General features: G+C 38.9%; 1 protein-coding gene across 1 annotated transcript in view; it reads right to left on the reverse strand.

Annotated features, from left to right (window-relative positions):
• stox1 (storkhead box 1) overlaps window positions 1-970 on the reverse strand; it is a 31,765-nt gene extending 30,795 nt beyond the window's left edge. Inside the window, exon 1 of the mRNA XM_038292982.1 lies at window positions 458-970. Within this exon, the coding sequence (XP_038148910.1) occupies window positions 458-824 (367 nt within the window). The 5' untranslated portion in view covers window positions 825-970. The remainder of the gene's footprint in view (window positions 1-457) is intronic.
• Window positions 971-12,299: the final 11,329 nt, after the last annotated feature.

Genomic DNA, 12,299 nt, shown 5'->3' on the forward strand with positions numbered 1-12,299 from the left:
GGCACAATGTTTGCTTTCCCCCCCACGAATAAAGGTGTTTTATATTTAGTCATGTTTTGCTTATACTATAAAACCTGATCTCTTACTTAAGCTTGTGAGGCTGAAAGTCTCTCAGCAGGCAATGAATGCATGCCAGCATGTAGACATGCTTTATTATATGCTCCAACACAAAACCGCACCTTAGTTGTAAAAATAAGCATTTTGCCAATTATTTTAATGAACTTTGTCGGTTGCCAAATAAACTTGAGAGGAAAAACTAATACTTAGGTGTTGGTCTGTGTTTATAGCTTTCAAACACCTTTTCCCAGTATTATAAACAAATACTAACGGGAGTTAGACACAATAAAATACATCCTTTGTTGCCATGCATGTCTTCCTTTGTGATTCAACAAAATGCACCTAGGTGAGCAGCTTGTAAGGTCAAACTTTATAGCACTATTGGAGGGCGGTTACATACCAACAGCTTTAATAATGAATCCCTTTGGTGACCTCAGAGCTCTGCACATCCACGCTTCCCTCAGCACCTCCAAGTTGTTTGCGTTCCCATGAATGAAAAGCACCAAGTTTTCCATCCATCCCTGGAAGTAAACCTCAGCAATGGCTTTAACGAGTCTCTTATTCCAGAAACTACGCGAGTTTTGGGCTTTAAAATCAGCAAAGATCTCCTGGCCGCTCGGAGCGCAGGCGTTGGGTTTCCCTTCGGCGGCGCGTAAACTCTCCTCGTCTGGACTGAAGACCACAGCCAGAGACGCTCCGGAGAGCTGGACGAGCCGCTGTTGGTTGGACATGTCTGGAAATCCTTTATCTAGCTCAGACAGCAGCATTCATTGTCCTTGAAAGAGGACTTTCCCATTTAAAACGCACAGCGGACGGTGGATTTTGCGAACATTCCGCTGGATGAGGTTGTGAACCCTGCAGCGGGCGCAAAGCGGACTGGTTTGTGTGTGTCTGCTTCCAGGGGAACGAGTGACGGAGGAGGAGAAGGAGGAGGGCTCATCAGCCCGCTAATGTTGCTGCTCCTGCAGGGACACACAGGTGGACCTCCCACAGGTGTGCGCGTCTGCTGTCAGGTGGAGTTCCTCTTCAGCCATTTTAAAGGATTCCAAGTAAAATCAGACTCTGCTCATCAAATAAAGTTAAATTTGCAACAGTTTATATGGCAATGAGCCAGTGCAATGCTTAATAAGACTCACTTCAGGAAATAAAATGCCTCTAGGTATGCATTTTATTCATTAGAATCGGCAAAATCAGATAAAATCTGATTTCATTTGAGAAAATGATTAGTAAACAAACAGCTCTCTGCACACATACAAAGAGATAGATAAAATACATAGAAATCACTTAAAGTTAGTAAAAGAAAATGGCTTAAGTTTGTTAGAGAAGCATTGGTGAATAAATTGTGAAAACAACTGAAAAAAGTGTAACATGTAAATGTTCATCCAAACTAATGCTTTTCATTCTAAACTAGATCAAATTATGGATTTGATTGTGTAACTCATTCTTTTTGGATTTTGAGACATCAAGTTTGATTCAACCTGAACTAAATAAAACATGTACAAAGGACCCAAAACAAAGTTTTTGATTTCTCTTATATATATTTATTCATGGCCTACAGGTAATTTTTTTGTTGTTGTCCCTGGCCCGGGATCTTTCTGCATGGAGTTTGCATGTTCTCCCTGAGCATGTGTGGGTTCTCTTTGGGTACTCCGGCTTCCTCCCACAGTCCAAAAATGTGATTGTTGGGTTGATTGGCTTCTCTAAATTCTCATTAGGTGTGAGTGTTTGCGTGAATGGTTGTGTTGCTCTGCGATGGACTGGCAACCTGTCCAGGGTGTATAGAGTTTGTATGATGGAAAATGGAAATAATTTTTTAAGTAAAGTCAAATGATATGTAAAAAAAAAAAAATCTAATTTGTTTATATTTAAATTAACTGGTTTCCATACAAACATTCATTCTTGTTAATTTAGTTAAAAGTAAGTATATTAGGTTGGTCCAGTGTCAATATATTAGTTTGCTTCATCAACTGAAATGTTCAGAAAATCGTTTGGAACAGGGCAAAGCTTTTAGGTTGTGTCAAGTGCAGTATTATTATTTACATCAGCATAATATAATCAGGTCATAACAAGCAATTGACTTCAGATTCTGTGAAGTCAAATATTTTAGATGTGATATCTGGACATCATTTGTTTTAGTTTGTGCAAGGTTATACTTTTTCCAGTGTACATAACTCAGCCACAGGTCAGGGAAAGTTGTAAATGCCTTTAAATCCGTGTTAGGTTATGAAAGATTGTAAGATTTGAAAACCTTAGGGAATTCTTCTTTCCAAAAGTTGAAAACTACTATTAGTGATCACCCTGATACACACAAGTGTAAAACCCAGTAGTGGCAACATTATGCTGTGGTGATGTCTTTGTTTAGTAAAGACAGATAAGCTTCAAGGACAGCTAATAAAATGCAATGCTGAAGGAGTAATGGAGTTTTTTTTTCCCAAGCAGGAGCATTAGTTATGCATCTGTGAAAAAAAAATTATAATCTGCTTTGCATATACATCTTTATTCACAAGAATATTCTACGACAGAGACTGTATGATAGTGATCTTTGAAATAAACACATTTAAAGCTATTTTGAATCATCTAGATTCATGCATTTGCTGGATTGTGCTTCACTTTTTATGATTTTATTTTTTATGTCACATGAATAATTTAACAATGATTAAAAAGCAAATGATTTAGCATAGCGATCTCATGAGAAAGATAAATCCATTTGGATAAACATGACAGAAACTTGATTTAGTGCATATCACAACAATGATTCCGCTGGAGAAAATGCTGCTGCAGTGAAAGAGCATGAGCCTCAGGGAGAATGTTTGCTGCTAAAATGAGAACCATATCCTCCTGTGCTCCTAACGCCATTAGGACCAACTCTTTTCTGATGCTGAAAGAAGGATCAAGCCTGAAGGGCACACAGATCCCCACTTTATATATCTCTGAGGGGCCAGAGGTTTTGGTTTCAGCAGCACTCTGGCCCCTGAAAGTTCTGCATGGGGCCAGTTTAAGCTTCATTTAGACAGTGGAGCTTTTGCAGGAACAGGATATTGTGCTTCCTCTGGAAACCATCTCAGCCTGGACAGGATGAATCGTGTACAGTCTGTTCCAGTCAGCACGGAGAGTGAATGTAGAGAACACTTATCCTGATTTTCATGTCTTAATGGAAAATGTGTTAAAGTCAAATCTAAAAAGAAAAAGAAAGAATGTTTGTGAACTCTGATATATTTCACTGCTTTACTGTCTTAAAACCATCATATTTGCACAAAGTACAAATAAATAAAAAATGATTTATTTTGCAGACTCAAAGTGTAGGTTCATGTAGATAGCAGTTAACTGTGTCCTCTTGCATGTTCTTTTTATAGTTGTGCATGTTTTTGCAGATTTTCCAGCTTCCTCACACCATCGAAAACATGCATGATAACTTTGCCATCTAAACCAAATCTTAGATGTGAGAGTTTTGCTTGGTCGTTCTGTGATGGATGTGTAATTTTCCATTAATATGCTAAAGTAAGGTTGGAACAGAAAATGGATTTGCTGGAGCACCGCAGTCCAAGAAGCAATCCATTAATTTTGGTGATGATCCACGTTATCATCTGCAAGGATTCTGTGACAATATTTGGCAGAACAAGCAGTTCCCCGCTAAATCAAAGAGTGGCAGCTTCAGCTTTGGCCTTAAAAAAAAAGTCCAAAAGTATCAAACTGAAGACAAAAACACAGGGAAGATGAGCCTTGCCTCGCTGGAAGTCATGATCTGCTGATCAAAGAAGAAAGAGTGAATGAAGAAGATGAGAGCAGAACAAACACCAGAGGCTGTAGACACATGTGCCTTATTTATAAACTTATGAAAGGTTTTTAAGGAAATTATTACCAAAGGTGCACCTCATGCCAAGGAACATTCATTAAAATTAAAATTTGGTAATGATCATGTGCCAGTTTTAGCTGTAGGTGTAGGTCACAATACGGGGGTAAATTTAGCTGTTTGGTGGAGGTCTGCACTCTCCGAGTGCTTTTCTAGTTATTTATGTTTTATTTCCAAAGAGCCAGGTTTCTAATTTTCCAAACTGGCTTTAAGCTGCTCTCCTATGGCTTTTGCAAATGGAACATAAATCAGAAAAAAAAAAAATCTTAAACCATACCATACATACTTTATTTATTCATAAAGCCATAGCAGCAAAGTGCTGTACAGATTACAGGCAATACATCACAGTAGAAGTACATAATAAAAACTTTAACAGAAGACAAAAAAACACAGACATCTAAAACCGAGCTGTAGCTAAACTATTAATAGGATAAAGCCAGCAGTCTCATTGAAAAAAAAAAAAAAAAAGGTGGGATGGTGGATTTTTTTTTTTTTTTTTGCATGCATCCATAGCCTAATCAATATAGTCTATTAACCTAAAGCACTATGCATGGTAAGCTGTTACATGTCAGGTACACTGGTCATTGACCTTGACCAAGGCACCTTACAGTAGAACTGCAGTCAGTCCCTGGACTGGCATGGCTATCACTGCCCCTACATAGTTAGGGACTAATGTGGAGGACAAATTTCTCACAGGGATCGGCTTCATAGTCATGGTCGGCCACTTCTTTGATTTATTTATTTTGCTAAGGCTACTCGTAAGCCCACAGTCCACCACATGTTGAAAGGGCAATATTATTGCCATTGCTGTTAATATATACCGGTAGTAGAAATTTTACACATTCAGTAATAAAATGTCACAGGGGATGGTCATTTAAGTTTACGTTTGGTCACTGCTGCATTTTATGGAATAGAAATGTTAATTTACTGACTGGAAAGCTGTCATGAAAATAAAAGTTTTCTAAGTGTAAATAAAGATGTTTTCTGATTAATTACGTGATCCAGCCTTGATAATGTGATGTGTACTGCATAAAGAAAGGTATGAGGATTTTTGGGATGGGGATTTTGTTTTTTCTGTATTTCTGTAAAGTTGTATTTTTCCATTTTGAGTGTATTTTCTTTTGTTGTATATCTAGGTCCCTGATTCTAAGCTTTATGGCTTCTTTGGGAGTTCCCTTTTGAATTTTAATTTAAATAACAATATAAACAAAAAAAAACATTTTCTAGTTTGTTTTATGGTGTGGGATGGGTTAAAACTGGTGTGATCCAGAGCCCAGGCTCTGGCACAAAGCGATCGCAATGTTTAGTGTGAAAGCTTGTCTACAGTAGTAGCCCTTCAAAATTTCCCCACTTTCCTTGATGGGCCCTTGGCTGGTCCCCTGCAGTTCATTTTTAAACATCAATACTGGTACCAAAATATTCTTTCTGTCATGATTTGTGGACATTAAAATCTAAAGAGAAGCATTATCTCCTTGTCAGACCATGTAATTCAGTGAAAGGATCAGAGTAAAAAATATGCAAGAGGGGGTCTCTCCAGTGGCTGGAAGTTGGAGGGGATTTCGCTGGGAGGCAAGTGTGCTGCCATTTGGCTGGTGTTTGACTGGGAAGGGCCATTTTGAATGGCTGCTACTGTATCTAGTCAACATTACACCAACTTTATTTACACTTCTTTCAAATGTGGAAATTAATATGATGTAGTGAACACTACTTTTGGGTTCCAAAGGTCTATAAGATCCAAATCCTCTAACAGTTACAAGCTGTGTAAAAAAAAAAGCAAAGTAATTATAGAGGTGGGCTAGTTTCTTTTAGTGTGTAAGTTCTGCATGTAGGTGGGGCTGAGGGTTATTCTCCCCATGATACCAGCACAGAAAACAGAATTGAATCACGTGGAGGGATGTTAATGTAATTAGAGCTGCGACCTTGGGGAATCACTGCTAGCTACATTTTCCATGCTTTTTCTATTCTAATGAGCTAAATATGCAGTTGGGAGTAAGATCCTTCTTATACATCAATAATGGACCCTTAAAAAATAAATGTACTAAATATTGCATATATTTGTTAATTAATATAGTTTTATTACTTTCTTGTGTGAGCAGTTTGAGGCATGCAGGTTGCAATGAAAGATGATGTGACCGTGCGCAGTTGTTACATGAAACTGACTTTTCTTTTATTTAAATCCTACCATGTGCTTCCTAAAGTCATAAAAGCATTAAAAGAAACCAGTGATAAAATACAAAATTACAATTATTGTAGGTTGTATGGAAGGTGTTTGAATGAAGTAATATCTTTAAATGGTGAGCTTTTTTCATGTTCCGTTCATTGGATTCTGTCAAGCATAACAATCCTTTCACTAAAAATAGAGTAAATTCTTAACGCAGAAAGAATCGTAAGAGAATAGCACACATGTTCTCTCACACCGAACAATACAGGATCTGTTTGCATTATGTGGAAGCCTGCAGAAATGCAATCATTGTTTGATGCTTCAGGTTTCCTCCTGATAAAACTGCTGGCAAGATCTTTGTTTAGCTTGAGAATAGACAATGCATCCTTAACCACATTCAAAATGTAAGTTGTTTTTTTTATGTTTAGTCTGCTGGTTGGACTGATTTTCATAAAAAGAAAAGGTCACTGGGATACAATACTTATGTGAAATTCTGCACCCTAACCCCTGATTTTTAATTAACACACATACATCTTCCTCTGGTTGTGCACTGGACTGATTTCAAAGTGGTATCAGATGTCCCTGAAGTTCCAACTGCCTTGCTGTGATCACTGTGTATATTTTCCATATGATAATTTCACTGAACCACAGTCTTAGCTTTAGGTTCACGTCTGCACATACAAACTAAAACATCTGGTCCTGCTATAGGAGGTAGACTCGCAGGACCAGAACGACCCCACAAGGCTCTCCCTCAGACCAAGAACCAAGATTAAACATGACCTGAATCATTCCAAAGACTAAATGCAATTCCTGCATGTGCGCCTGTATGTATGGGTAATGGCGTCTGCACCAATGAAATCCCTCTTTTCTACAAGTTTTGGAGGGAGTGTCACGTTCTTGCTTGGGTTATGATGGCAATGGGACATGCAGCCTTAGCAGAGAAACAGAAAGGGGCACTTCTGCTTCATATGGTGGATGTCAGAGGTCATTTCAAAGCTGTCGTGTGGAGTTTCTTCCAGACCGTCAAGCTCCTGTTTAAATAAACAGATACACTATATTGCCAAAAGTATTTGCTCACCTGCCTTGACTCACATATGAGCTTAAGTGACATCCCGTTCCTAATCCATAGGGTTCAATATGACGTCGGTCCACCCTTTGCAGCTAGAACAGCTTCAACTCTTCTGGGAAGGCTGTCCACAAGGTTTAGGAGTGTGTTTATGGGAATTTTTGACCATTCTTCCAGAAGCGCATTTGTGAGGTCGCACACTGATGTTGGACGAGAAGGCCTGGCTCTCAGTCTCCGCTCTAATTCATCCCAAAGGTGTTCTATCGGGTTGAGGTCAGGACTCTGTGCAGGCCAGTCAAGTTCATCCACACCAGACTCTGTCATCCATGTCTTTATGGACCTTGCTTTGTGCACTGGTGCACAGTCATGTTGGAAGAGGAAGGGGCCAGCTCCAAACTGTTCCCACAAAGTTGGGAGCATGGAATTGTCCAAAATGTCTTGGTATGCTGAAGCATTCAGAGTTCCTTTCACTGGAACTAAGGGGCCAAGCCCAGCTCCTGAAAAACAACCCCACACCATAATCCCCCCTCCACCAAACTTTACACTTGGCACAATGCAGTCAGACAAGTACCGTTCTCCTGGCAACCGCCAAACCCAGACCCGTCCATCAGATTGCCAGATGGAGAAGCGCGATTCGTCACTCCAGAGAACGCGTCTCCACTGCTCTAGAGTCCAGTGGCGGCGTGCTTTACACCACCGCATCCGACGCTTTGCATTGCACTTGGTGATGTATGGCTTGGATGCAGCTGCTCGACCATGGAAACCCATTCCATGAAGCTCTCTGCGCACTGTTCTTGAGCTAATCTGAAGGCCACATGAAGTTTGGAGGTCTGTAGTGATTGACTCTGCAGAAAGTTGGCGACCTCTTCGCACTATGCGCGTCAGCATCCGCTGACCCCGCTCCGTCAGTTTACGTGGCCTACCACTTCGTGGCTGAGTTGCTGTCGTTCCCAAACACTTCCATTTTCTTATAATACAGCTGACAGTTGACTGTGGAATATTTAGGAGCGAGGAAATTTCACGACTGGATTTGTTGCACAGGTGGCATCCTATCACAGTTCCACGCTGGAATTCACTGAGCTCCTGAGAGCGACCCATTCTTTCACAAATGTTTGTAAAAACAGTCTGCATGCCTAGGTGCTTGAATTTATACACCTGTGGCCATGGAAGTGATTGGAACACCTGATTCCAATAATTTGGATGGGTGAGCAAATACTTTTGGCAATATAGTGTATCAAAACAGACTTTAAGATATTTTAGATTGTAGGAAGATACAAAATATATACTCAGAATTCCTCTGCTTTAATTAACAGTGTCTTGCAAAAGTAATTAGACTCCTATAACTTTTTTTTTTTTTACTTTGTTACATCAGCGTCATTAAATTCAGTAAATCTGTCCACTTTTATTCTGACCCTATTTTGCCAAAACACCTCAAGATAAGTTGATTTAAAAGGGAATAATCTGGAAAAATTGGTTAGTGACAATGACATTTGCATTGATCTGAATTTAAACCATTCCACTACAGATCTGTTATAGTGTTTTCAGATTGCTTTGTATTGAAATCTATCCATCTACTTACCATTGCCAGCCCTGCTGTCCAGCTATAGAAGAGCAGGATTATGGCAGCATAGTGCTTCTGTCTTTAAGCCTGTGTGAAAGATGGCATTTTGCCCTCTAAAAAAGCAGGTTGATACAGAGATGTGATTTAAACCAACCGGAGCGAAGGGTCTACAAAGGGCAGCCTTTTATAACCTATTCTATTAGCAGAGCTACCACGAACAGAGAAACATTTATAGAAATACACTAACAAACATCTGCAAAATAGCTCAAACACTTTATTTAACAAATATTTAACAACAAAAAAACATTGAATTCCACAATAATACTAGCCCCACTAATTCTTAAATACTTATTAACCCCCCAACCCCCCTTATTACTTTATATAAGTAAAAAAAAAACTTAATTAGAGCCTGGAAGTTACAAATTTTCCATCATCTGTAAATTTAATTCTTCCTCAACGATGCTGTCTTCTTTGCAAGAATTCTGGCCACACTTTTCAGATTTTCGTTTTTAGAAATTTGTGAAAAAGGTCCTTTATTTTCCTTGCGATACAAAATCCTGTTGCGTACCCCAGGGATGGTCAATTCCAGTTGCTAAGAGCCGGTATCCTGCAACTTTTATATGTTCCTTTGGTTCAACACACCTGAGTCAAGTAATTAAATGATTGAGGGAATCCTAGAGGAACTGTGTACATACTGAGGAGGTTACTCAGCCTTTTGATTCAGGTCTGTTGGACCATGGATGGATCTAAAAGTTGCAGAATAACAGCCCTGGAACTGGAATTGCACTCACCTGGCTCTAAGATCAAGATGAAATACGTTTACCTTGATCTTTATTATATAAATGTAAAAAGATATTTAAATATTGTTGTGGCTTAACAATAACCTGACAATGTTGTCCATTGTCTTTAACTTACTTCACACAGTGCAGATATATTGTTAGATGAAATAGCCACGTAAAATACTGCCAATCAAATTTATGAACTATTTTACTTGTTTGATCAAGCTTTCTTTGTGTAATTTTTCTTGTTAGGATCCTTTCTCTCCTAAAACAAATGCCTTTCAATCTTTATGCCTGAATGAACACGTCTCTGCATCAGTCAAGATACTCTGTTATTACAATTTCATTATTTCAGCGCTCTGCCGTCACTGCAGTGATCAAAGCAGGTCTACTTCAGAGTCCCTTTTTGTCTCTGTGCTGCGTATAGATGGTTAACGAGCTACGTGTGCATGCCTGAGTGCTTCAGAGCACAAATCAATGCACGTCTTAAGTGAAACCTGCAGGAGCGACTCACTTCATGGGATCAGCAGGCGGCCAGACAGACATAATTATAGTGGTTTTGCCATAAAACATGATTACCTTGAGTCGGGACTTTAACTGAAGTGTTTTGTTTAAATAAACCTGGGACTGAAAAGGAGGCCCCTAAAGGTTCTTAGAGAGGAGAACTTTTGTTTTCTCCTCATTTACAGGAGAAAACAGAGCTATCCTGACTGCTCAACCAGTGCTGCACTTTATCCTGTCCCACCAGTGTACTCATAAAACAAAAACACGCAGACCCTGCTGACATGCTGAAGTTCACAGTCGTGTGAAGGATGTCTCCAGCTCCAGTCTGACAGTCTGAGAGTAAAAAGCTGCTGGGATTTTGCCTTTCTAAGGCAGGCTGGGTGAAGCTGATGACCTGCAGGTAGACTCACAGGTGCCCCCCCCTTAAAGAAGTCATAACACTCCCCTTCTATTAAAAAGCTCTTTGCGTTCCAATAAGACATGTGACAGTAAACAGATATGGCATTTCAGACAAAAACAGGTAACTTTAAGATTTAAGAAGAGGCCATTTTTTAAAACTTTTTTAAACATCACTGCTTTCTTTCTGATTTTAAATTTAAACAATGTGACAAGCTCGTCTTTTCAACGCTCCAGTGAACCCAGAGTAAAGCTCCGGAGGATTCTTGGCTCCATAAAATAAAGATAAACATAATACAACATTATGTATGTATTAAACATAATTTTACAACAAATGAATAGCTTTTATTGTTGTTACTAAGATTAAAAGAATAAAGAAAATGAATAATCTATTGTCTATACCAGGGGTCTGCAAATTGCTCATCTTTTTAACCTCTGCAATGATGGCTCTTAATACTGGCCTAAAATGATAGAAAGAAGTAACCTATGTAGCATAACAACAAATAATATTTGATAAAATTTTCACAACAGAATGCCAATAAAAGAACTGGAAATGTGTTTTTAGATCTAATTTTCTTGTAATTAGCTTGAAAATTATGTGGATTTTTTCTCTTCAAATAATATCCTATGGAAGAAAATCCATGCCTCATATTTATGAAACATTTTTCCTCATTTTAAAAGCTAAAAATACATTTGTTTATATTGGCAACAGATTTACTATTTCAGAGGGTATATAATATTTGTGACTTTAAACAACTTTTACTCAACTGGACTCAGCACAAAATGGCTCTTTAGGTCTTAACCCTTTAAAGCCCGATCCAAGAATAAAACAAAACAGAAAATTACTTTTTTTTTGTTTGAAGTCCTTATTTGGCCTTTTAACAAAATATGTAAAAAGAAAAAACAGAAATACATTTTTGATATAAATAATTTATTACTATGCGATAAGTCAAGATTATTTTTTGTGTAGTCTTCTGCCCTCTGTTATCAGGTATATCTGATTGTGTACAATAGGATTTTCAGCAAACTTTTTACCATTAAATTATGCAAAAGGTGTCAGATGCAAAACATTTCAGAGACCGTATGTATCAAATATGATACATTTGGTGTTAAAGGGTTAAAAGTTGCAAACCACTGGTCTATATCCTCTTGTCCTTACAGGGTCATGAAGGAGTAGGTGCCTTCCTCCAGTTTCATTGGATAATTTAGGGTCAATTTTAGTGAGGATGTGGGAGGAAGCTGGATTACCTGGAAAAACTTAGGTTGCTTATAATTATATATTCATGTTACAAAAGAAAGTCCATGAAAGTTGATTATTAATTAGATTTAAATGACTTTAGATGGTGAGTTAAGGGCAAAGAAAACTCATTGAAGAATAGTTGCAGTTACCAGATCATTGTGCAATATACACTCACCGGCCACTTTATTAGGTACCCCATGCTAGTAACGGGTTGGACCCCCTTTTGCCTTCAGAACTGCCTCAATTCTTTGTGGCATAGATTCAACAAGGTGCTGGAAGCATTCCTCAGGGAGTTTGGTCCATATTGACATGATGGCATCACACAGTTGCCGCAGATTTGTCGGCTGCACATCCATGATGCGAATCTCCCGTTCCACCACATCCCAAAGATGCTCTATTGGATTGAGATCTGGTGACTGTGGAGGCCATTTGAGTACAGTGAACTCATTGTCATGTTCAAGAAACCAGTCTGAGATGATTCCAGCTTTATGACATGGCGCATTATCCTGCTGAAAGTAGCCATCAGAAGTTGGGTACATTGTGGTCATAAAGGGATGGACATGGTCAGCAACAATACTCAGGTAGGCTGTGGCATTGCAACGATGCTCAATTGGTACCAAGGGGCCCAAAGAGTGCCAAGAAAATATTCCCCACACCATGACACCACCACCACCAGCTTGAACCG

Source organism: Cyprinodon tularosa, unplaced genomic scaffold, assembly GCF_016077235.1.
Source record: "Cyprinodon tularosa strain WSP-4 unplaced genomic scaffold, ASM1607723v1 ctg32, whole genome shotgun sequence".
Taxonomy (NCBI): Eukaryota; Metazoa; Chordata; class Actinopteri; order Cyprinodontiformes; family Cyprinodontidae; genus Cyprinodon; species Cyprinodon tularosa.